The sequence below is a fragment of the Pan troglodytes genome, chromosome 1 (genome assembly GCF_028858775.2).
Source record: "Pan troglodytes isolate AG18354 chromosome 1, NHGRI_mPanTro3-v2.0_pri, whole genome shotgun sequence".
NCBI lineage: Eukaryota > Metazoa > Chordata > Mammalia > Primates > Hominidae > Pan > Pan troglodytes.
Window position 1 is genome coordinate 209,353,638 of NC_072398.2, and position 20,552 is coordinate 209,374,189.

Genomic DNA, 20,552 nt, shown 5'->3' on the forward strand with positions numbered 1-20,552 from the left:
CAGGTTCTGCCACTGTCTAGCTGTGTAACCTTGAGCCAGTCCCTGCCCCTCTCTGGTCCTCAGTTTCCCCACCTGTAAAATGGGGGCACCGAGAACCCTCCTCCAGGACCTGCGGCGGGGCGGGGCGGCAGGGCGGGGGCCTCCCCGCCGCTCCCGCGCCCGCGGCTTGGGCTCCGCAGTGAGTGGGGAGCGGCGCCGGGGAAGGAGCGCTCCGCGGTCATGTGACGTCCCCCTCCCCGAACTGCGGCGGCGGCGAGCGCCGGCCGCGTCTGAGCAGAGCTGCAGCGGCGGCCGCGGGCACCAGAGTGCCGAGCCCAGGACGCCCCCGGCCCAGGCCCGTGGGTGAGTGCGCCCCGCCAGGGCTGCGGCCCTGGAAAGGGGAAGGGGACAGAGGTGTCCAGACTCCCGTCGGCCCGCAGTGAAGACCCCGCGCGGGCGGGCGGGGACGGAGGGTGGGGGCGAACGCGTGGGGGACCCGGGTCTCCAGGGGCGAGGGGTGGGCGCAGCTGGGCTCGCGCAGCCCGGTCTTGACAGCAGCTGGAGAAGTCGGGGGAGGCCTGGACTGAGCCGGCTGAACCCCCAGCCTGCGGGACTTGGTCCAGGCCGCGGCCAGGGGGCTTTGGTCCCACCCCCCTGGGTGGGTGGGGAGTCCAGTTTTCCGCCCACCTCGAGGTGGGGGCGCCTGGGATTTAGAGGAGGGACTGTGGGAAGTGGGCGCGTTTCCTCCATCCCTGGGGAGGGGCCCAAGCCCTAGCGCCCCCCAGAGGGGGGCGCTCCTGTCCTCAGAGGAGGGAAGTGGGGGCCTCAGATCAACGACCCTGAGCGGGGAGGGCGGTGATGTCCTTGCATCCCCAGAGACAGGACGCATTCCCCTGTCCCTGACCCCCGCGGCAGAGCGGGGCACACGCGTCACGAAGTTGGGCGCCCCCTCGTCGCCTCCCCTGGCTCGGCAGGATCTGAGGACTCGGTGGAAATTCACGGGGCGGTTTCCGTGCCCTGCAGGGTTTGGTGCCAGCTGCGGGGCGCCTGGGCTTGGGGAAGAAACCTTGTGTACACACACCTGCACACACACACAGTCTCCGGAGGTGAGCGGCCCCCTCCCTACCATAACAGACCCCAGCCTGTGCATGCCCTCGGAGTCCTTGTTGGGGTCATAGCACAGGCCTGGTGGTGGGGTCAGGAAGAACATCCACTGCTCTCAGGGCTCATTGGCCTCTGTCCCGGGGCTCCATTCCCCTCCCTGCCAAGTCAGAGGTCAGGCCCCTGGGGCGGCAGGCAGGAAGGACACTGAGGGAAGGGGCACTGAGGCAGGAGGGGCACTGAGGGAAGCTGGCCAGGTGGAAGTAGGAGAGAAAGGCAATGGGGGTGAGATGGTACCACTTCCTCCCCATATGAGGCTCTCAGGAGGCTCCTGGCCCCGCCTGCACAGGTAGTGGTCCCTGCTTCCTGAGGGTGTTTGGGGGAAAACGCTATGGTTGGGGCACTGGGGAAGGTTGCCTCGCAGATGAAACAGAACATTGGCCAAAGGTGTCCCTGAATGGGCTTCTGGACTGGCACAGGGCCCTGAGGGCTGTGGCTGAGTGGGGAGGTAGTGGTCAGGTCCAGCTGGCCATGGGGGCCCCCCATTCCCTTCTCCATGACCTCAGCCTCACTCTGAGAGCCCCCAGCAGCTGGAAGGTCTGGCAAGGGGTGCGTGTTCCTTGATGGCCTTGGGAAGGGTTCCAGGGTAATGATTAATCCTCAGGTGGCACGAGCAATTTCCCCCTTCACAGCAATATTTCAGGGCAGGGGCTGAAGCCGCCATTGCACAGGTGAGGAAACTGAGGCTCGGAGAGGCTAAATGAACTGCCTGAGGTCACCTAGTCACCTTCAGTGAGGTCTAGAATCGTGGTACTCTGACTCTTGATGGGAGCAGATCACAGCGGTGGAGTGGAGGAAGGGTAAACGCCGTGGTGGAGTGGTCCATGTGGACCTGCTCCCCTTTGCTGCCAGGAGGGGAGGGTGCCTGTGGCTGGAAGCTGGGTCATGTTGAGGAGAGGGTCCAGAGTCCTAGGCTTGCCTTGCCACCCCTTCCCATGGAGGGAGGGTTGTCCCATGGAGCACCATAATGGTGCTTTCACCCTGGGACCTTCCCAGCTTCCTTGGGCAAAGCCCTCTCCTCTTCTCTTCTTCCCAAGGTGCCTGCCTGGCAGGGGTCTCAGGAGGCCCCTCTCCTGGCTCTAACTACCCTCCACCCTTAGGAGACAAGAAGGATTCTTCCTTTGGCCTCTTGGAGGGCAGCAGGGAGAGAGGTCTCTGCCACTTAGGCCTCAGGCTCCCACAGCAGGGCCTCCACCTCCCTCTCACCTGGCCCTGCCCCTGCCCTGCTGTCAAGTTCTGGGGCCAAGAGGCCCTTTGAGGACTCCTCGGGCAGATCTGTCCTCCATGCTGCCATCTGTCTGCAGAGGCCTTTGTCCTGGCTGTCAGAGGCTGCTGAGCAGCTGCACGTGCTGTGCAAACAACCGAGACCTGAGCACGGCCAGACACAAACGCAAATACAGTTAGACTGACAGATACCCTGAGACCCAGACACAGGAACACACGGGCACACCCAGGCCAAGACCCCTGCCCCCGACTCTGCCTGACACACAAACACTGAGAGTCACACCATCCAGATGCTGGCATGTGTGTACACACAGAGAGACGGAGGTTGTCAGCAAGGAGAAGAGCCTCTTCAGAAGCCCTCGTCTTCTGTCGTCTGCCTCCATTATCTCCTCCAGGGTGCACACATGGTACACGCGCATGCAGGAAGAACACGAGGATGCCCTACGCCCTTAAAAATGAACCTGGCAGACACGCACATGCACCCACCCACACCCAGGCCATCATGGGTGCACACACGCATGAATTACATCAGCTTCCTGCGTGTGGGATGTGAATGCTTCATCACCCGGGGTGGGAGTGGAGGCCCCCGACCGTCCCCAGCAAAGCCTCCCCTTCCTCCCTCTTTTCTGATTCATGTGGACCCAGCTTGACTGGCCCCAAGAATCCTGGGAAACTGCCTGGTGCTTCCCACTCAGTGGACCCTCCTCTCCTGCCTCCCCTCTGTGTACACACCCAGCGGGTTGCCACGGGAGCCTCTCCCCAGGCTGCTCCTTTGCTGTCTCTGAAGGTGTTGTTCTGCAGGTCCTTCCCAAGACACGACAGGCCCCAGCGCAGGCTCCAAGCGGCTCTGGGGTTCCCTTTCCTTTCCACTTTTGCTAGAGGCATTACCAGGCCCCAGTTTCTGCTTTGTCCTCCCAGCAAGGCTGGGGGCCAGCTGGTGTGAAGGGAAGGGAGCCCTCAGCACTCTCTGCTCACCTCCTTGCATGCCAGGACATCTGCCAGGCTGGCCCTGGCACCCTGTGCCTCTGAGAGACTGGCGCTATGGAGAGGTGCTTCTGTGGGCTTAGATGAGGCCTCCAGGGCAGACATGCTAGATGGGGAGCCGTGAGGGGCTCCCAGCTCCACCACGCTGCCTCGGCACTCACACCAAGCCTGCCAGAGTGCTGATTCCCTGTCCAAGCCTGGCCCTGCCTCTTGCTGGCTGTGTGGCCCGGACAAGTCATTTTCCCTCTCTGGGCCCAGCTCCAGCTCTGGGAGGCAGCTCAGCCTGGCTGGGGGATGAGGAAAGTCAGAGGTGTGAGGTGGCAGCCCTGTGCCAATAAGGAAAGGAAGTTGGGCTCTGGTGGCAGTGGGGGCCCATGGGGCCCCAGGCTGAGGACTTCCTGCAGAGTGCAGCCTCTGGATCCACACTAGGGCCAAGCAGAGGTCGCCAGTCTCAGGGCTTCTTGGGGTGGCCACCCTGGGGTCAGCCCAGGAGGAGGGTACCCAAGGGCAGTGGGCTGCAGCTATGTTGCTCACATTTGTGGACATCTTATGCCTCAAAATGTGCTCTATATTTAGGGCTAAAGACCAGCACTGTCAGGCAGGTGGTGACTCAGAGAGGAAGAAGGGAAAAGAGGCAGAGGAGTGCTGGTGGGGAGACACCCCAAAACAGAAAGGTCCCACTGGGATTCCAGCCTTTCCTACTGCAAGAAAGGAAGCAAAACATGATACTCCTGCTTTGCACCAGCACAACGGGAGCAGCCTCGTGTGCCTACTCACTAAGCATTTAATGAGCATGTAGTGGATCCCAGGGACTGTGACAGGCACTGGGGCACAGAGATGAGCTGGGTCCTGCGGTCACTGCCACAGCCCGGTGCTATGTGTCACATGAGGAGGTGAGGCTCAAAGAGAGAAAGTGACTTGCCCACTCTACAGGTTAATACCTCTGCCAACCGAGGCCACCCTCCCTCGGACCCCCATTCGGAGGAAGCAGACCCAAGTTCGAATTCTGACATTGCCACTGAGCAGCCGTACAACTTCTGGTGAGTTCCTCTCTCCCTCTGAGTCTGTTTCTTGATCTAGGAAGTGGGAATCATAGCACCTGCCTGATGAGTATGTTTCAAGGGATAAGAAGGTGAATGCAAGCAAACACTGAGGGCAGTGCCCAGCTTATCCTAGGCATTCTGCTGGGTCTAAAAGGACATAGATTGGGAGTCCTCAGAATGCCAAATCCAGTCTCTGCTGTGTGACTTTGGAAAAATCACCTGCCTTCTCTGTGCCTCATTTCTTTCTCCCTAGAACGGGAATGACGAGCTTTTATTTGCCTGCCTCCCTGGGGATGTTGTTTGCGAGGCCAGACATACTGGCTGGGAACTGCTTTGAAAAATATAAAGCTGCACTCAGAGAAACACAGAGAGACACACTGAAGGAAAAGCAAACACAGACAAATCTGGAGAAAAATCTTTTCTAAAAACATCAAATACTTCTCTACAGCCAGAAAAAAAAAATAATAAGCCTTTTCTTCAGTGTTTTGAGAGTAGTGAGAATTTTTTCCGTAACTTCGCATTTCCAAGGTAGTTGGCATGGCTATCACCAGGTGAGCTGGGTAAGTTTCCTCCTTGAGGAGTCCTTGCCTGGCACATATTAGGTGTTCAGTAAGTGATAATGTTAGTAGTAGAATTACCAGTTGCACAGCAAGAGGAGAAGTGGAGGCGCTCCTGGAGGCGAGACCAGCTACGGTGTGGGCAAGGGCGGGGGGTGGCAATGTGGACACTGGGTTGGATTCATGGAAGGTGTGGGTAGGGACAAATCGGGGTCAGTCTATTAAGGGCCTTGAATGGCAGGCCGAGGAGTCTGCATTTCCCCCAAATCAATGCGGGATACACGGGAGGGGCAGGCTGAGCCCACTAGCCTGGAATGAGGAACCACCTGGCATAGTTCTCTGCCCTGCCACTGCTGTGTAAGGATGGCCCCCTCGCCTGTTTCCCTGGACCTCATTTTCTCCCAGTGTGCAAAGGAGAGGATTCCAGCCTCTTCCATCCCAGGGGCAGGCAAGAGGATCAAGGCACCAAGCCACCCGGGATCTAGGTTGCTATGAGAGCTGGAGAGCCGGGGGCTGTCATTGGTTCAGGAAGTCAGGAACCTTGTGTTCCGCTTCTGGCCCCACCCCACTAGCTGGGTGAGCTCAGGCAAGCCGCCCGGCCTCTTTGAGCCTCCCTTTCCATCTGTGGAATGGGAGGATGTAGTTTCTGTCTTTGCAGTACAGCTCCCATGAGTTGAAGCTGGTGACTGTGTTGTGTGAGCCTCAAGTGTGTTGTTGTATCTCTGGGGGAATTGCAGTATTTCTTGAAACTACAGTACCTGTTCCTCAGACTCCCCTGAGACGGTGGATCTGCTGGCAAGGCTGGGGTTTGGGGGCAGTGGGTGAGGATCAGATGCCTGAGCCACCTCAGAGGCTGTGATCTTCTCAAGGCCACGGGAGCCATGTGTCTGCCGCAGCCAGGCTGTGGGGGCAGCAGAGGGAAGGTGGAGGTGGGGCAGTTGGGTCCAGCCCTCTGCTTGGCTCCTGAACTCTGGGCCCCAGTTCTGCGAGGGAAAGCCACCCCAGTACCCTGCTCAGAGGACAGCCCTCTCCAAGGCCCCACTCCTTGACTCAGGGCTCGAGGGGTAGGGTGGAGGTGGCTGATGGAGGGTGACCTTGGGAACTTCTTCCTGCCTGCAAGCTCGGTGCCAGAACTGCCAGGGCAGCCCTGATTCTTCTTGCTCAAAAGTTGGCAGCGTCAGGGACCCTCGAGAGGCTGCCAGGACAAGGCCTGAGCTGATGTCACCATCACCAGCCTCTTGCGTCTTCCCCTGTGTTGGAGGTCCAGAGAGAGGCCATCCACCTGCTGGCAGACTGCTGTAGGCACTGTGCCCACCCGGGCAGCAGGCTCAGGATGCCATGGGACTGAAGACTCTAGCCTTGCCTCATTCACCACTTGCCTTTCACTTGAGGTGTGGGAGCTCTGCCAGGGATAGAGGGTTGCCCTTACAGCCCCTCTCCCAGGGCTCCCTGCCTCTAGAAACAGGACTGGGCAGAGCCGCTGGGACAAAGACCTCACCTGTCCAAGTCCCCAAAGCCCACAGCCCTCCCTGGCTGGAGAGGTGTGGGCTCTGTAGTCCTCCGAAGGGCAGAGAAGCCTGGGTCCTGCCCAAACTCTACAATGCTGGGCCCACCCAATGGCAGTCAGGGCGGGAAGTGGGCAGCTAGCTCAGGAATTCTAGGAAGATTCTGGATGGGGGGAGGCATGATGGGGCCTGAGCAATTGGATGCAGGTGGGGGCATTCATTGAGCACTTGCAGTGTGCTGGGCCCTATGTAAGCACTTTTCATGGATCTATCTCATTTAATCCTCTTAGCAACCCTCAAGGGCTCAGAGAGGTTAAATAGCCTGCCCCAGGTCACCCAGCTGGTGAGTGGCTGGGGCTGAGATTTGAATTGAGGGTTGTGTGACTCTACTTTTAGCCATTTCTGTGTACTGCATGCAGAATGAGAAGGGGTTGGGGAGGGCGCCATACAGAATCTGTGCTCTGGGTAATGGGAGCAATTCTGGGCAGGGGCAGGAGCAGGGGTGGGGCTGAGACTTGGAGGCTCACACCTGCAGGACTTGGCCCTGAAGCTTCCAGGCCCTAAAGCTTCCAGCTCCCCCTCCCCATGGCCTATCCCCGGGGCCCAGTGCCCCAGGCTGGCTTGGGGGAAAAGGATGAATGGGGACAACTTTTCAGGGGTTCCTGTGGACACACAGTCCCACAGACCCTGACTTCTCCTGGCCCCCTACGTCTGTGTAAATTCCCAGCTTGGAAACCCAAGAAATCCCCAGCTTCAGAGCTGGGAAGGAGCCCACAGAGATCAGCTGGTCCAACCCCCTCGTTTTACAGATAGTAATTATCATGATTATGCCTGATGGGAGCAATTCACAAAGGACTTTCACATCTGGGTTGCTGCTGAGTGTGCCGGAGCCCTTGGGGCCAGCAAGATTCATCCACATTTTGTGGGTGAGGAAACTGAGGTTCATAGAGGCAAGGAGATGGACCTAGGGGCACGCAGTTGACCTTGGTACAGGTCTCTTCCTTCTGAGACCCAGCACCTATGTGACGTGGCTCTGGGGCTGCACCCTGCATTGGAGTGGGGCTGGTCCTGAGAGGTCTGTATGGGGCCAGGGCAGGTATCAGATGAGGTTCTGAGATTCCCAGTGATGCCTGCCTCCTCCCTGTCATGGGAACACCACGCCCTTCAGTGGCGTGGTCTGGAAGAGACAGACTGGTGGGCAGAGCTGTTTCCAAGAGACTTCTCTGCCCACCATGCACATGGGGGCTATGCTGCCCCAGAAAATCAGATTGAGAAGGGCCCTTGGAGGGGCCTCATTATTCAGAGAAGAAAACTGGGGAGCTGCCCACAGTCACACTGTGAGCCATTGGTGGCACTAGGCTTAGAACACAGATTTCCTGGCTCAGCTCACAGCTGTCCTTGCACATGTCCAGTAATAGTACTAAAGACAGTCTCCATTTATTGTGTGCCTACTGTGTGCCAGGGGTGAGCAGTTTACACTGAATCCTAAGAACAATCCTATGCGGTAAGTACTTTTATTATCATTGCCATCCTCTTTTACAGATGAAGAAGCTGAGGCTTTGAGAGGTTATGAAAATGGACCAAAGTCACAAGCCAGGAAGTGGCAGAGCAGGAATTTAAGCACAGGTCCATGTGATTCCAAACCCATACTGATGACAGGCCTTATATATATTATGATAGGACTAAAGTTGACTTTCTGTTTCTTTATGTTCATAGTCAACGTAGGCCATCATTCATTCATTGAACATTTATGGAGTGCTCACTAAAACAAGGAGACTATAGAGCTGATCAGGGTTGAGGGTCAGAGATTAGGTCATGAGGCAGGGAGTCTCAGACACTGCTAAGCTCTCTGCCTCCACCAAGAATGGCTGCGTCTCCCTCCTTTTTTTTTTTTTTTTTTTTTTTTTGAGACAGAGTCTTGCTCTGTTGCCCAGACTGGAGTGCAGTGGTGCGATCTCAGCTCAGTGCAACCTCGGCCTCCTGGATTCAAGCGATTCTTGTGCCTCAGCCTGCTGAGTAGCCAGGACTACAGGCATGCACCACCACGCCCAGCTAATTTTTGTATTTTTACTAGAGATGGAGTTTTGCCATATTGGCCAGGCTGTTCTCGAACTCCTGACCTCAGGCGATCCACCTGCCTCAGTCTCTCAAAGTGCTGGGATTATTACAAGCATGAGCCACCGCACCCCAGCCATCTCCCTCCTCCTCCTGTCCCCAGCTCAGCTCGACTACATTTGCAGCCTCTTCCTCTGCTTCTCCTGCCCACCTGATTTACCCTTGGGGTAAATGAAGGCATGACTCAGCTAGGGCTCCTGGGCTTTGTGTATCCCAAAGAAGACCCTACTGGCAACAGTGTTAACAGCCACCACCGTGCAAGCCGTTCGTGAGCACAAGGCACCATGCTAAGGTGTCTGTGTGCATCACCTTGTTTAACACGCCATCACCCTGTGAGCTAAGAGCTAGTATCATCTCCATTTTCCAGATTGGAAACTAAGGCTGACGGTCACAGCTCAAGACTGAGTCGGGGCTGGGTGCAGTGGCTCTTCCCTGTAATCCTGGCACTTTGGGAGGCTGAGGCGGGAGGACTACTTGAGGTTGGGAGTTGAAGACCAGCCTGGCCAAAATGGTGAAACCCCATCTCTACTAAAAATACAAAAGTCAGCCGGGCATGGTGGCGGGTGCCTGTAGTCCCGGCTACTCAGGAGGCTGAAGCGAGAGAATCGCTTGAACCCTGGAGGCAGAGGTTGCAGTGAGCCAAGATCGTGCCATTGCACTCCAGCCTGGGTGACAGAGCGAGACTGTCTCAATAAATAAATAAATAAATAAATAAATAGCTGAGTTGGAACCCACTCTGTCCAGCCCTCTTGAGCCTGTGCCCTTCCTCACTGGTTCACACTGCCCTGCTCTGTATCCAGGCTGTGTAGTTATGCATTTAGAGCCCTGGTTCCTGGAAGGCAGGGCTTCAGCCAAGCAACGGGTTATTAAGCACCTACTGTGTGTCTTGGGGAGGTGCTTTGTGAGGCTAAAGCTTGTGAGGATGGGGAGATTGGGTTCCTCTGTGAGAGATCTTGAGGCTCCATGCCCGCATCCTACCCCAGAAGGCATTCAAGCCCGAGGATACCAGGACAGAGCAGCCAGGGCAGGGCAGTGTGTACTGTTGGAAGGACTTTTTTCCTGGCAGGAGCGTCCCTCACAGTGACTCAGAGCAGTGTGAAGACCTCGGAGAGGTTTTGTAGCCATAACCGCATCCACTGATCCTTAGGCAAGCCACTCGGCCTCTGGGACCTTGGCTTCCTGATCTGTGAAATGGGGAAGATAATTGTACCTAATTTACAGGGTGGGTTTAAGGACTGGATGAAAGCACTTGGCACAGGGCCTCGGGAACTAGAAGGGGCTGTGCCACTGAGCCGCAGCGCACGGGTGATAGGGACTGAGGTCCCGAAGAACTCGGAAGAGCTGGATCTGCTCTGTTTGCACACCTCAATTTCCCCCGTCAGCCATGGCAGACATGTAACTCTTGCAAGATCAGCCTCACGGGGCTGTTGTCAGGATCACAGAGATCCCGGAACGCGTAGGTGCGGCCCCGTGATCTGCGCACCGAGAGAACGGGTCCCGCGGGAGGGGGCGGCGAGAGCACAGTGGGCGGGCGCAGGTGCGCCCTTGTGAGCTGGGAGACGTGCGGCGGCGCCTGGCGCCGGGGAGAGGGCGAGGATGGGCGCTGGGGCCGCCTCCATGTAAGGGAGGGGTGAGGAAGTGCGGGGGGTGGCGAGCGCGCGGCCGGTGACTGGGGGCGCTGTCCCGGCGGCTCCGGGTCCCCACCCTTCTCTGAGATGCTCCCGGGGCGCTGTCCCTGGTCCTGGAGCCCGGGCGGCCGTCGCCTGCAGTTCTTATGACGGCCAGTTGGTGGCGCCCGAGACCGCGGCGGACTCCCGGACCCATTAGAGGACACGTTTTAAAAAGCGTTCTTCGGCCGGGCGCGGTGGCTCACGCCTGTTATCCCAACACTTTGGGAGGCTAAGGCGGGCGCATCACCTGAGGTGGGGAGTTCGAGGCCAGCCTGACCAACATGGAAAAACCCCGACTCTACTAAAAATACAAAAATTAGCTGGGCCTGATGGTGCATGCCTGTAATCCCAGCTACTGAGGTGGAGGTTGCGGTGAGCCGAGATCGCGCCATTGCACTCCAGCCTGGGCGACAAGGGCAAAACTCTGTCTCAAAAAAAAAAAAAAAAAAAAAGCGTTCTTCATTTTCCTGTCATGATATTCCTAGGAAATAAGCCTGCCTACACACCTGACTTCAAAAACCAACTATATACTGGCATAAGAGATGAAAAAGGCCCTCCACCTCCCTACATGAATGCTGTGGCATGACCACACCACAAGAGCCAAAGAAGTAACCAGCCTTGGGCACCTATTTATTAAAAATATACCCTTAGATTTAAAAAAATTAAAATTATTGTAATAGAGATGGAGTCTTGCTTTGTTACCAGGCCGGTCTCGAACTTCTGGGCTTAAGCAGTCCTCTCACCTCAGCCTCTCAAGGTGCTGGGATTACAGGTGTGAACCACCTTGCCCAGCCTACCCTTAGATTTTTTGTTTTTGTTTTTGTTTTTTGAGACAGAGTCTCAAAAACTCCAGGCTAGAGTGTAGTGCTGTGATCTTAGCTCACTGCAACCTCCGCCTTCTGGGTTCATGCAATTCTCCTGTCTCAGCCTCCTGAGTAGCTGAGACTACAGGCGCATGCCACCACACCTGGCTAATTTTTGTATTTTTAGTAGAGACAGGGTTTCACCATATTGGTCAGGCTGGTCGCGAACTCCTGGCCTCAGGTGATCTACCCGCCTCAGCCTCCCAAAGTGCTGGGATTACAGATGTGAGCCACTGAGCCCGGCCTACCCTTAGATTTAAGAGCAGAAAGTCATGTCGCTGTACCTGACCTCTAGTTCAGAATGACTTCGGTAGCTGCACCTTTGAAAAATGTATTATGGATTAAAGCCACACCAAAAAATATTCATTTGTAAACCAGAGTTAGGTTCTAGGATGGGTTACCCGGGCTTTTTACCCACTTGAATATCTAGGAGGATATCTGATGAACAACAAATCTCCTGAAGTGGGACTCTCACCAGCGTAGCTTTCCTGTCCCCCACCCACTGAATGACAGTGGCGACCCCGTCATTTCTGAGGACTGAAACCACCCTGGTGCCCTCTGGGGGGCAGAGCCACCCTTGTTGAGAGCCACTGCCTCAATGAGGGCCTTGTCGGGGTGGAGAGGGGCTCTCAGAGTCCCAGACTGGTTGGCCTCCTGGGAGGGTGGTATCATAAGGAACTGTTGGGAAACTCTCTCCCCCCATTATAGATGAACCAGCAGAGGCCAGAAGTGGGAAGGCACTTGTGATGAGAAATGGTGGGTTGCCAGCAGAGCTGGGGCCACAGGCAGGTCTCCCCAGGTCAGGACTCCGCCAGCCCCGCTTCCTGAGGGGAGCTCTGGGCCTCAAGCAGTCTCCCAGCTTTGTCCAACTGCCCCGAAAATGGGCTGGGAGGGCCACGCCCATAGCAGTGGAGGTAGGAGAGGGGGGCTGGCCGGCTAGACACCAGCCTGTAATACATGAGAGGTGTCTTGGCCTCCACTCTGCAATCCTGGAGATGCAGCAATTGCACCCTTCTCTGACCCCCAAAGAGCCATTCTGTCTCCTACCTTTGTTTCTTCCCAGTAGTTAGCTGGATGCTCCATGCGTGTTTGTGAGGTGTGTACACAACTGTCTGTGTATATTGTATGAACATAAATAATGTGATTTGAGTAAGGATGTGTGGGCCTGAGATTCCTGTGCCTGTATGTGCTGTCATCAGTGTGTATTTACATGCATGTACAAATGCAGTCGGAGTCAGTAGGTGCATGTGCACTGATGGGGGACCTAAGGGTGGGAGCTGGAGTCGACCTTTGCATGTGCACGTACTTGTGGGTTTGCAGCATGGGGGCTGATGTTCATGTGAGCCTGTCTGCATGCATTTGATCTTGATGTGATCTCTACAGGCATGAGTTAGATGACTCTTTGCATGTGCATGGCACGGTACTAGGCCAAGTGCATGTGTGACCTGGGAAAGTTTGTATGCAGGTGTGCACACAGGTCTACCAGAGACCTTGTCTGTCTTGTTCAGACTCTATCGCCAGTGTCTGAATAGTGTCAGCCACACAGTGGGTGCTCAATACAGTGTCAGCCACACAGTGGGTGCTCAATACTGAATGAATGGGGGAAGGAATGAAAGACCGTACACCTGGGTGCTGCCTCCAGAAGGGCTTTGCTTCCAGGGCCTTTCAAGCCACATGATCTGCATGGAGATGAGAAACACATCCTCAGGGGTAGGGCCTGAGTGGGGGCAGGTATTCTAGCCAGGCCAGATTTTCCTGGTCCCTGATGGGGTCCCCTTAAGTAGGCAGGGGTTTCAGAAACCCATTGAATAGAGCAGGAGTCTCAGAGCCAGGGCAGAGGCTGGCTCAGTAACCTCACTGGCCAGCTGCCTAGGGAAGGGCTGTGAGCCAAGTCACACCCACTCTTCCCTCCCTTCCCAGGGGCTGGGGAACCCCCAGGAGACTCTTTTTCCAGAAGCTTCCTGGGATTGGGTTGGTGTGGCTTGGCTAGAAAGGCCACAGGCAAAGTAAGGATAATGATACTTTCAGAGCTAGCAGAATTCTCTCAAGGCAAATGTATCTTTCCGTTGTTAGGTCTTTTTTTTTTTTTTTTAGATGGAGTCTTGCTATGTCACCCAGGCTGCAGTGCAGTGGTGTGATCTTTGCTCACTGCAACTTCTGCCTCCTGGGTTCAAGTGATTCTCCTGCCTCAGCCTCCTGAGTAGCTGGGTGCCACCACGCCCAGCTAATTTTTGTATTTTTAGTAGAGACGGGGTTTCACCATGTTGATCAGGCTGATCTCGAACTCCTGACCTCATGATCCACCTGCCTCAGCCTCCCAAAATGCTGGGATCACAGGCGTGAGCCACCGCGCCCAGCCCACTGTTAGGTCTTTAACCCAGCAAAGTGAGAGTAGGGGTTTAACATATGAGCAAACTGAGGCCCAGCGAGGAAAACTGATTAATGCAAAGCCACACAAGAGGCTGCCTGGGCCAGGGCAGGAAGCCCAGATGCCTCCTCTCCTGCCCAAGAGGCCTGGGGCAGATATCCTGAATGAGTATGACTCGGGGAGGGGAGGAGGCTATTGGAGGCCCTGGCAAGTGTTGGCTCCACCAGCCCCACTTAGAGCCCAGACCTGAGATCTTCCCGGGGTTTGCTCCTCCCTCTCCCCTTCCATTTCCCTGGAAAGGGGGAGCTGGAGGTAGGTAGGTGGAACACCCAGAGTTCAACAAGAGGTGAACTTGGAAAGGCAGCTCTGCAACCCTCCACCCGGTGCTCTTCTCTCTTCCTCTACAGTCTGGCAGCTGTGTGAACAACTTGGGTACAAATCTAGGAGGCCCAGAGGGGAGGCTTCCTCTCAGAGGGAGGGCCTGGACCCTGGAAAGCAGCCTGGCACTGTTTTCTAGGTAAGAGGCTGGAGGCCAAGGAAGAAGGGGGCTCAAACTCCTTCAACGATGGCAGTGACTTCCCAGTGCCAGTCAGCAAGCACCCCGTGCTGACTGCGGAGCAGTGATGTCCCTGTCACAGTGGGCCAGTGAGGCCAGTGTCATGGGATGTTACTAATGTGTTTGACATCACACAGCTAGGAAGCATCAGAGCCTGGTCCAGCCCTGGTCCCTGTCACACTGCCTCTGTGTGTGTGTGTCAGTCCTGGAGGCTGTTCCACATGCCCACACACAGATCTTCCCCAGTCTGTCCCATAGCTGCATGGCACCGCATAGCATACATGGACCATAATTTATCAAATTTCCTCTGGGTGGCCATTTAGTTTTAGAATTCTTACTAATAAATCTTTGCTAGCCCTACAAAAATGGCAACTTCATATAGTTTAGCCTAATAAAAATGATGCTGCTACAACAATTTTTTTCCTTTTCTTCTTCTTTTTTTTTCAGACAGAGTCTTGCTTTGTCACCCAGGGTGGAATGCAGTGGCCTGATGTTGGCTCACTGCAACCTCCACCTCCTGGGTTCAAGCAATTCTCCTGTCTCAGCCTCCCAAGTAGCTGGGACTACAGGTGCCAACCACCATGCCCGGCTGATTTTTGTGTTTTAGTAGAGATGGGGCTTCACCATGTTGGCCAGGCTGGTCTTGAACTCCTGACTTCAAGTGATCTATCCGACTTGGCCTCCCAGAGTGCTGGGATTACAGGTGTGAGCCACCGTGCCTAGCCTTTCTTTTTCTTTTTTCTTTTCTTTTTAAGACAGGGTCTTGCTCTGTCACCCAGGCTGGAGTGCAGTGGTGCAGTCAGGGCTCACTGCAGCCTCAACCTCCCAGCCTTGAGCAATCCTCCCACCTCAGCCTCTCAAATCACTGGGACTACATATGTGCACCATTACACCTGGCTAATTTTTAGAGTTTTTGTAGAGACAGGTCTCACTATGTTGCCTAAGCTGTTCTCCAACTCCTACTCTCAAGTGATCCTCCCTATTCAGCCTCCCAAAGTGCTGGGATTACAGATGTGAGCCACCGTGCTCAGCCAGCAAATGTTTTACTTAACAAACACATGTTAAGTGACAAATACTCTACTATTCTCAGTGCTTTATCATTAGTAACTTATTTAATCCTTGGCAAAACCCTTTGAAGTAGGTACGGTTATTTTCATCATAAATCCCATCTTGCAGATGAAAAAACTGAGGCTCAGAAAGCTTAAGTAACTTGACCAAGGTCACACAGGTGACAAGCGGGAGAGCTGAGATTTTAGCCTTCAACGGTAAGGATATAAGCACAAATGTCCATTGTCCTTGCCATTCATCTACAGGCTCACATGCTATGATGCAGAAGATAAATTCTTGGAAGTGGTCTTGCAGGTTAACAGGATGCATTTAAATTCAGCTGTCACCAAAGGACCAGGAGCTGGTCAGGGACTGTCCTGCTGCAACCCTGGCCAGGGGAACGTGACCCCCACTAACCACCCCCACTCCCACCCCCACCCCCATCCCTTGCCAATGAGGCAGCTGCAGCTGGTCAGAGCAGAGAGGCTGGAGCCCACACTGGGCTCTTTGTCTTCGGTGGGAACCCTTCAGCCCCCATGGCCCCTCTCAAGGGCCCACTGTCCCAGTACCAGTGGGGCCTCCCGGGGGCCAGGCCTGGCTGGGAAACTTGCCACGTTGGCGGCCCCTTGGCTACTCTGCCAACTGGGCATGCAGAAACCACTCAGGAATCATTCCCACTGAAAAGACTGGCGAGGTATAGGTCCATGTTGAAGGGGATGCAGCAGCCCAGATGTGGCTGGAGTCCAGGCCCCAGCCCAAGCACTGTGCACATCCTCATAGCCCAGGCCTAGCTCTTCAGTCCTCTGCCCCAACCGCCTCCCACCTCTCTGAGAGCCCCTGCTGCTGCTGCTGCTGCTACTACTTAGGAAGGAGGGAGGGAGGAAGGGAGGGAGGGAGGTTGTTGCTGCTACTACTTAGGAAGGAGGGACGGAGGGAGGGAGGAAGGAAGGAAGGAAGGAAGGAAGGAAGGAAGGAAGGAAGGAAGTTCGTTCCTCCCTTCTCAGGCAAACTTCAGTGCTCTCAGGACCCACCCCTCAGGAGCCTGCCCTGGTGTGATTCCTCCCCCCAGGAATCTGCAGCACTGCCCAGAGCAGAAGGGGCCCAGTCCAGGCTCCAGAGCACCTTGCAAGGGGAAGCCAGACCCTCCTCTGAGGACTGAAAACCAAGGGACATAGTTCTAGGAATGAGGAAATAATGTTTGCCCTGTCCAGGCTCTGAACCCTGCAAGGGGCTCTTGAGGGCTCCTGCACCCACCAGAATGTGCAGAGAAGAGGTCCCAGGTGGGAGCCGAGAGGGGGCTGAGGGCAGATCCCCAAGAGAGAAGTAATTGGTGTGAGAGAGCATCTCAATTTCTTCGTGTCTAAAATGGGGAAACTGCAGCGCCACTTACCCTGCCTAGGTGAGACAAACCGTAGACCCTGGTACCCAGACTCGTCATTTCCCAGGGGATGCTGGAGCTCACCAAGCCCAGGCCCGGGTCCCAGGTGGAACAGCTCCTGAAAGGCGTCTGCAGAATCCCTGCTGCCCTGTCCTTGTGCCCTTGGTCATCCTTCCTCCCTCATCCCCGGCTGCATCTGTGCCCTGCAGTTTGTTTAAACAGAAAATCCCATAGCAAACCTTGAGACTGTGGGGGCCTCCTTGGGTGCAGGGCCTGGGGGAAGGATCTCTCCCTCAATGGGGGGAAGACTGGGTGTTGGGCTGGAGGGCAGTGTGCTCTGGGGTCAGGGCTAGTGACCCGGTGTCTGCTGACACAGCTCCACTTGGGTGGGGGAAACAGCTTACTCTGAGGAAGAGCACTGGACTGTGAGCTCTGGGCGAGCTGGGTGCAGAAGAGCAACTTGGAGTGTTTAGTGAGCGAATGAGTACCTGCTGCAGAACTCAGAGCCCAGTTCCCTCTAAAGGTTGGGACCTGGACTGCATGACTTTTCAAGAGGGGAGTGGAGGGGGGCGTCTCCACTCCTCCCCTTTGCTCTTCCTCCTCACCAGGGCAAAGGGGAAGGGGACTCCTGGGAGAAGGGGAGACAGGTGGGCAAGGAGGGGCTATTGGAGGCTCTGTTCATTCAGTCATTCGTTCGCGGGAAGGGTAGAACGCTGTCCCCCTGCAGAACTCTTGTACCCGGCATTTATTAAGCATCAGCTGTACGCCAGGGCCTGGGCCGAGCGCTTTACGTGCGTGAACTCATTTCGTCATCCCCAGGTCCTAGGAGGCCGGCGGGAGGAATCCCACTTTACAGATGAGAAAGTCGAGGGACAGGGAGGGGCGGGACATGCCCGCCGTGCAGACCCAGGCTTCTGGGAGGGAGCTCCCAGCTTGTGATGATGGGGACGGATCCGCCGAGGAGCGCGGCGGCTCGAGGGGGCGGGAGGAGCGCGTCCCCCCAACAGAGGGTCTGCGGCCTGGACGAGGGGCGGCGGCCGGGAAGGGGGTAGGGGAGGGGCTGCCCCGGGCCCCGCAATCCCCGCCCGGCTGGGCCCGGCTCGGAAAGTCCCGCGAAGCCCCCGCCCGGCCGGCCCAGGGCGGCGCGAACAAGCGGCCCTTTCTGCGCCGGCGGCCCCCGGCAGCTGGACCGCGGCCCGCTGGGGCGCGGACGTATCCGAGCTGGGGCGGGGGCGGGGGCGGGGCGGCCGCGTTGCCAAGGTGACCCGGGCGCGGGAAGGCGGCTCCGGCTCGCGCGGGCCGGGCCGGGCGGCGGCGGCGGCACCATGAGCGGCCGGAAGCGCAGCTTCACCTTCGGGGCCTACGGCGGGTAGGGCGCGGCGCGGCGCGGGGCGGGGCGGGGCGGGGCGCGTGCGCGCGTGTGCGTGTGCACGCGTGGGGGGGAGCCCGTGCGGGGTGTGCTCGCGTTCGGGCGGGTGGGCCTGGGCTGTGACTGCTGTGGGGGCTGAGCGTTTGACCTCAGTGCGCGCATGGCTGTCGTGCTGTGGCGCCTGTGTGTGTGTGTTTCTGTTTATGTGTCTGTGTGTGTTCCCATTGCGTGTCCATGTGCATGTGTGGGGAGGTGAGTGCAGGGTGGACATTGCTGTGTTTGTGTCTAAGCACATGATAGTGGCGCTTATGCATGTGACTGGGGCTGCGGGGCTACTCCGCCTGTGTGTGTGCGCGTGTGTGTGCATGCGTGTGTGCGCAACTGCTCACATGTATAGGTATGTGGGAGTACGGGCAGGCAGGTCAGGGGGAGGTTCTGCTGGACCTCCCACTTTGCCTTTGCAGCTGTTGGGCCCCTCAATGATGCTCTGGATAAAGGGACTCTAGAAGCCCTTAGCAGGCCCTGCCCACCCTGGGCACCAGGCTGCCCTCCTTCCTGCATCCTGGCTCTCAGGAACCTCCTCCTCCCTGGGCCACTGGCTGCCTGGGCTTGGAGGCCTGGAGGAGGTCAGAGTGGCAGCAGGTTCATCTTGGGGTCAAGGGGTGCAGAGGTGGGATGGGGATTTATGCCTGTTGCAGAGATTTGGCAAATTGGAGGGAAGATGGGTTAGACAGAGTGGGCTCAGAGCCCCTGCCCAGCCAGACAAGCGGCTCCATGACCTTCACCAGGCCCTACCTCCCAGTGGTCATAGGGACCCATGGGACCCACCTTGGGGTGTGGAGCGCTGGGGCTTCTGTGTGGGCATGGTCAGTGTTCTCTGAGCTATGGGGATTGTGTCCAAGCTGCCTTCCCCTTGTGGACGCTCAACTTCTGAGGTGACCCCAGCAGAGGGTGGGGTGGGGTGGGAGGCCAGAGGCTACCCTTCCATATGGGGTCTTGCTAGCTGTCAGGTGATGAGAGGAGCCTGGGCTAGGCCCTCAGTTTCCTGGCCAGCCAACACAGGGGCAGCTCACAGGCTGGGTCCTGTTCTATGACCTTGGGCAAGTCCTGGCTTCTCTGACCTCACTGTCTGCAGAGTCGGCCTTCCCCATCAGCTGTCCCTGGGAGCCCCCAGCCCTGCCCTGCCGAGGACGTCCTCTCGCTGGCAGAGTTGGGCTGGGCTCCCTCCTCATCCCCTTCTTACCTCTGGGCAGGAGGCGAGTTGTTTGTTGTTCCAACAGCTGCTCAGCCCCTGCCCCCAGCGGCACCAAGGTGCCCTCGGAGGGCAGTAGGAGAATCGGGGCGGGGCGGGAGTGCTACCCACACATGCGTCCTGGGGCTGGATCTGGGTGAATTTGGGGGAGACAAAGTCTGGGGTACCCCTGAAGTCTTAGGGAGCAGGGTATGTGTGTTGGGGTGAGGGTGGGGGGAAGCTCCTCCTAGATCTCCTCCCAGATTCGCAGACATTTGCTTCCTGGGTGGATATGAGTGAACAGCTTCAGGACTGAGGCAGGCTACGGGCCTTGGGGGTGATGTTCTTTCTGCCCACCATAAACCATAGATATCCAGCAAACTTCCATCCTGCCTAGAAAGGCTCTAAGCTAGCCCCAGCCGCACCCCTACATCCTTGCCATGATCCAAGCTGCTGTAGTCACTGTCCTACTCCACCTGTCCCCCCACCCCTGCTAACACCCCACAGCCCTGCCCCCTACCCCACTGCCCCCAGTCCTGCCTCTTTTCCTGGCTCTTTAACCCCTATGCCTTCCCATGTCCCTAATCTGACAGTCAGGCGACTGCAGCCTAAGGGTGATAGTGACTGCATCAGGCATCCTTAGAAACAGGACCTTCTCCAGCCCCTCTGGGAGGGTGGTGCAGTGCAGGTGGGTGTGATATGCTGGGCCAAGCTGGTGAGAAGGGATGTCCCCTCACCTATGGCCCCTCTTGTTGCGTTTCAGGGTGGACAAGTCCTTCACTTCTCGCCGGAGTGTGTGGTGAGTACTGGGGACTCTCAGGAGGGCCTGGGTTTCCTTGGCTGGTCCCTGCAGATACCCCCAATCCATTCCTACCCCTGCGATGCCAGGCCAGACCTTACCAAGCTTCCAACCATCCTCTCAGGGCAAGGGGGTGGGCAGACCCTCTTACTGTCCCCAGAGTACTTTTTTAGAGGGCCTTGGAGGCAGGCAAAGCAGGTTTACATCTTCACTCTGCCACTGCCTGTGTGAACTTCAGCAATTCCTTAATGTCTCTGAACCTCAATTTTCTCATCTGTGAAGTGGGGATTAAAATGCCTATTCATAGGGTGTAAGGTAAAAAGAACAAAAACAAAAACTGGCCCTGGCATATTTTAGGCCCTTTTTGCTTAAATGCTTCCTTCCTTTTTTTTCTTCTCTATTTCTTCCCACCTCAGGGTGGCCCCTCGCTGGGCTGGGGTTCCCTTAGCCTTTACTGACCCCCAAATCCTCTAGTTACTCCCCCTGACAGCCCTCAGAACCCCTTCCTCCCATATTTCCTGTGTCTGGGGCTGCCCTCTCTTTGGAGGAGGAGGGAACGAGGCAACTGTATGTGCAGCTTCTCAACACCAAGAGGCAATGGGTGGAGGTTCAGCCTCACCTCGGGATACACCGTGGCACCCTGATGCCCCAGCAGGCAGGTGCCTCCGGGCTTCCCTGGCATCAGCATCACGTGGGCCTGACT

General features: G+C 56.8%; 1 protein-coding gene across 50 annotated transcripts in view; it reads left to right on the forward strand.

Moving 5' to 3' along the window:
- The first annotated feature begins 198 nt into the window (after positions 1 to 198).
- Positions 199 to 20,552, forward strand: part of RAP1GAP (RAP1 GTPase activating protein) — a 73,296-nt gene continuing 52,942 nt past the window's right edge. For 11 of the 50 annotated variants that reach the window (XR_010147791.1, XR_010147796.1, XR_010147800.1 and 8 more), the window contains exons 1-3: positions 239 to 342; positions 4,282 to 4,388; positions 19,814 to 19,849. Coding sequence is in view for 6 of the 50 variants with exons in the window: in XM_063784963.1 (XP_063641033.1) it covers positions 17,776 to 17,819; positions 19,814 to 19,849 (80 nt within the window). In the remaining 44 variants the exon portion in view is untranslated. Of the gene's footprint in view, positions 343 to 4,281; positions 4,389 to 13,967; positions 13,987 to 17,699; positions 18,446 to 19,813; positions 19,850 to 20,552 lie in introns of those variants that run through there. The other 39 variants (XR_010147792.1, XM_063784963.1, XM_063784974.1 and 36 more) reach the window with 16 other exon arrangements.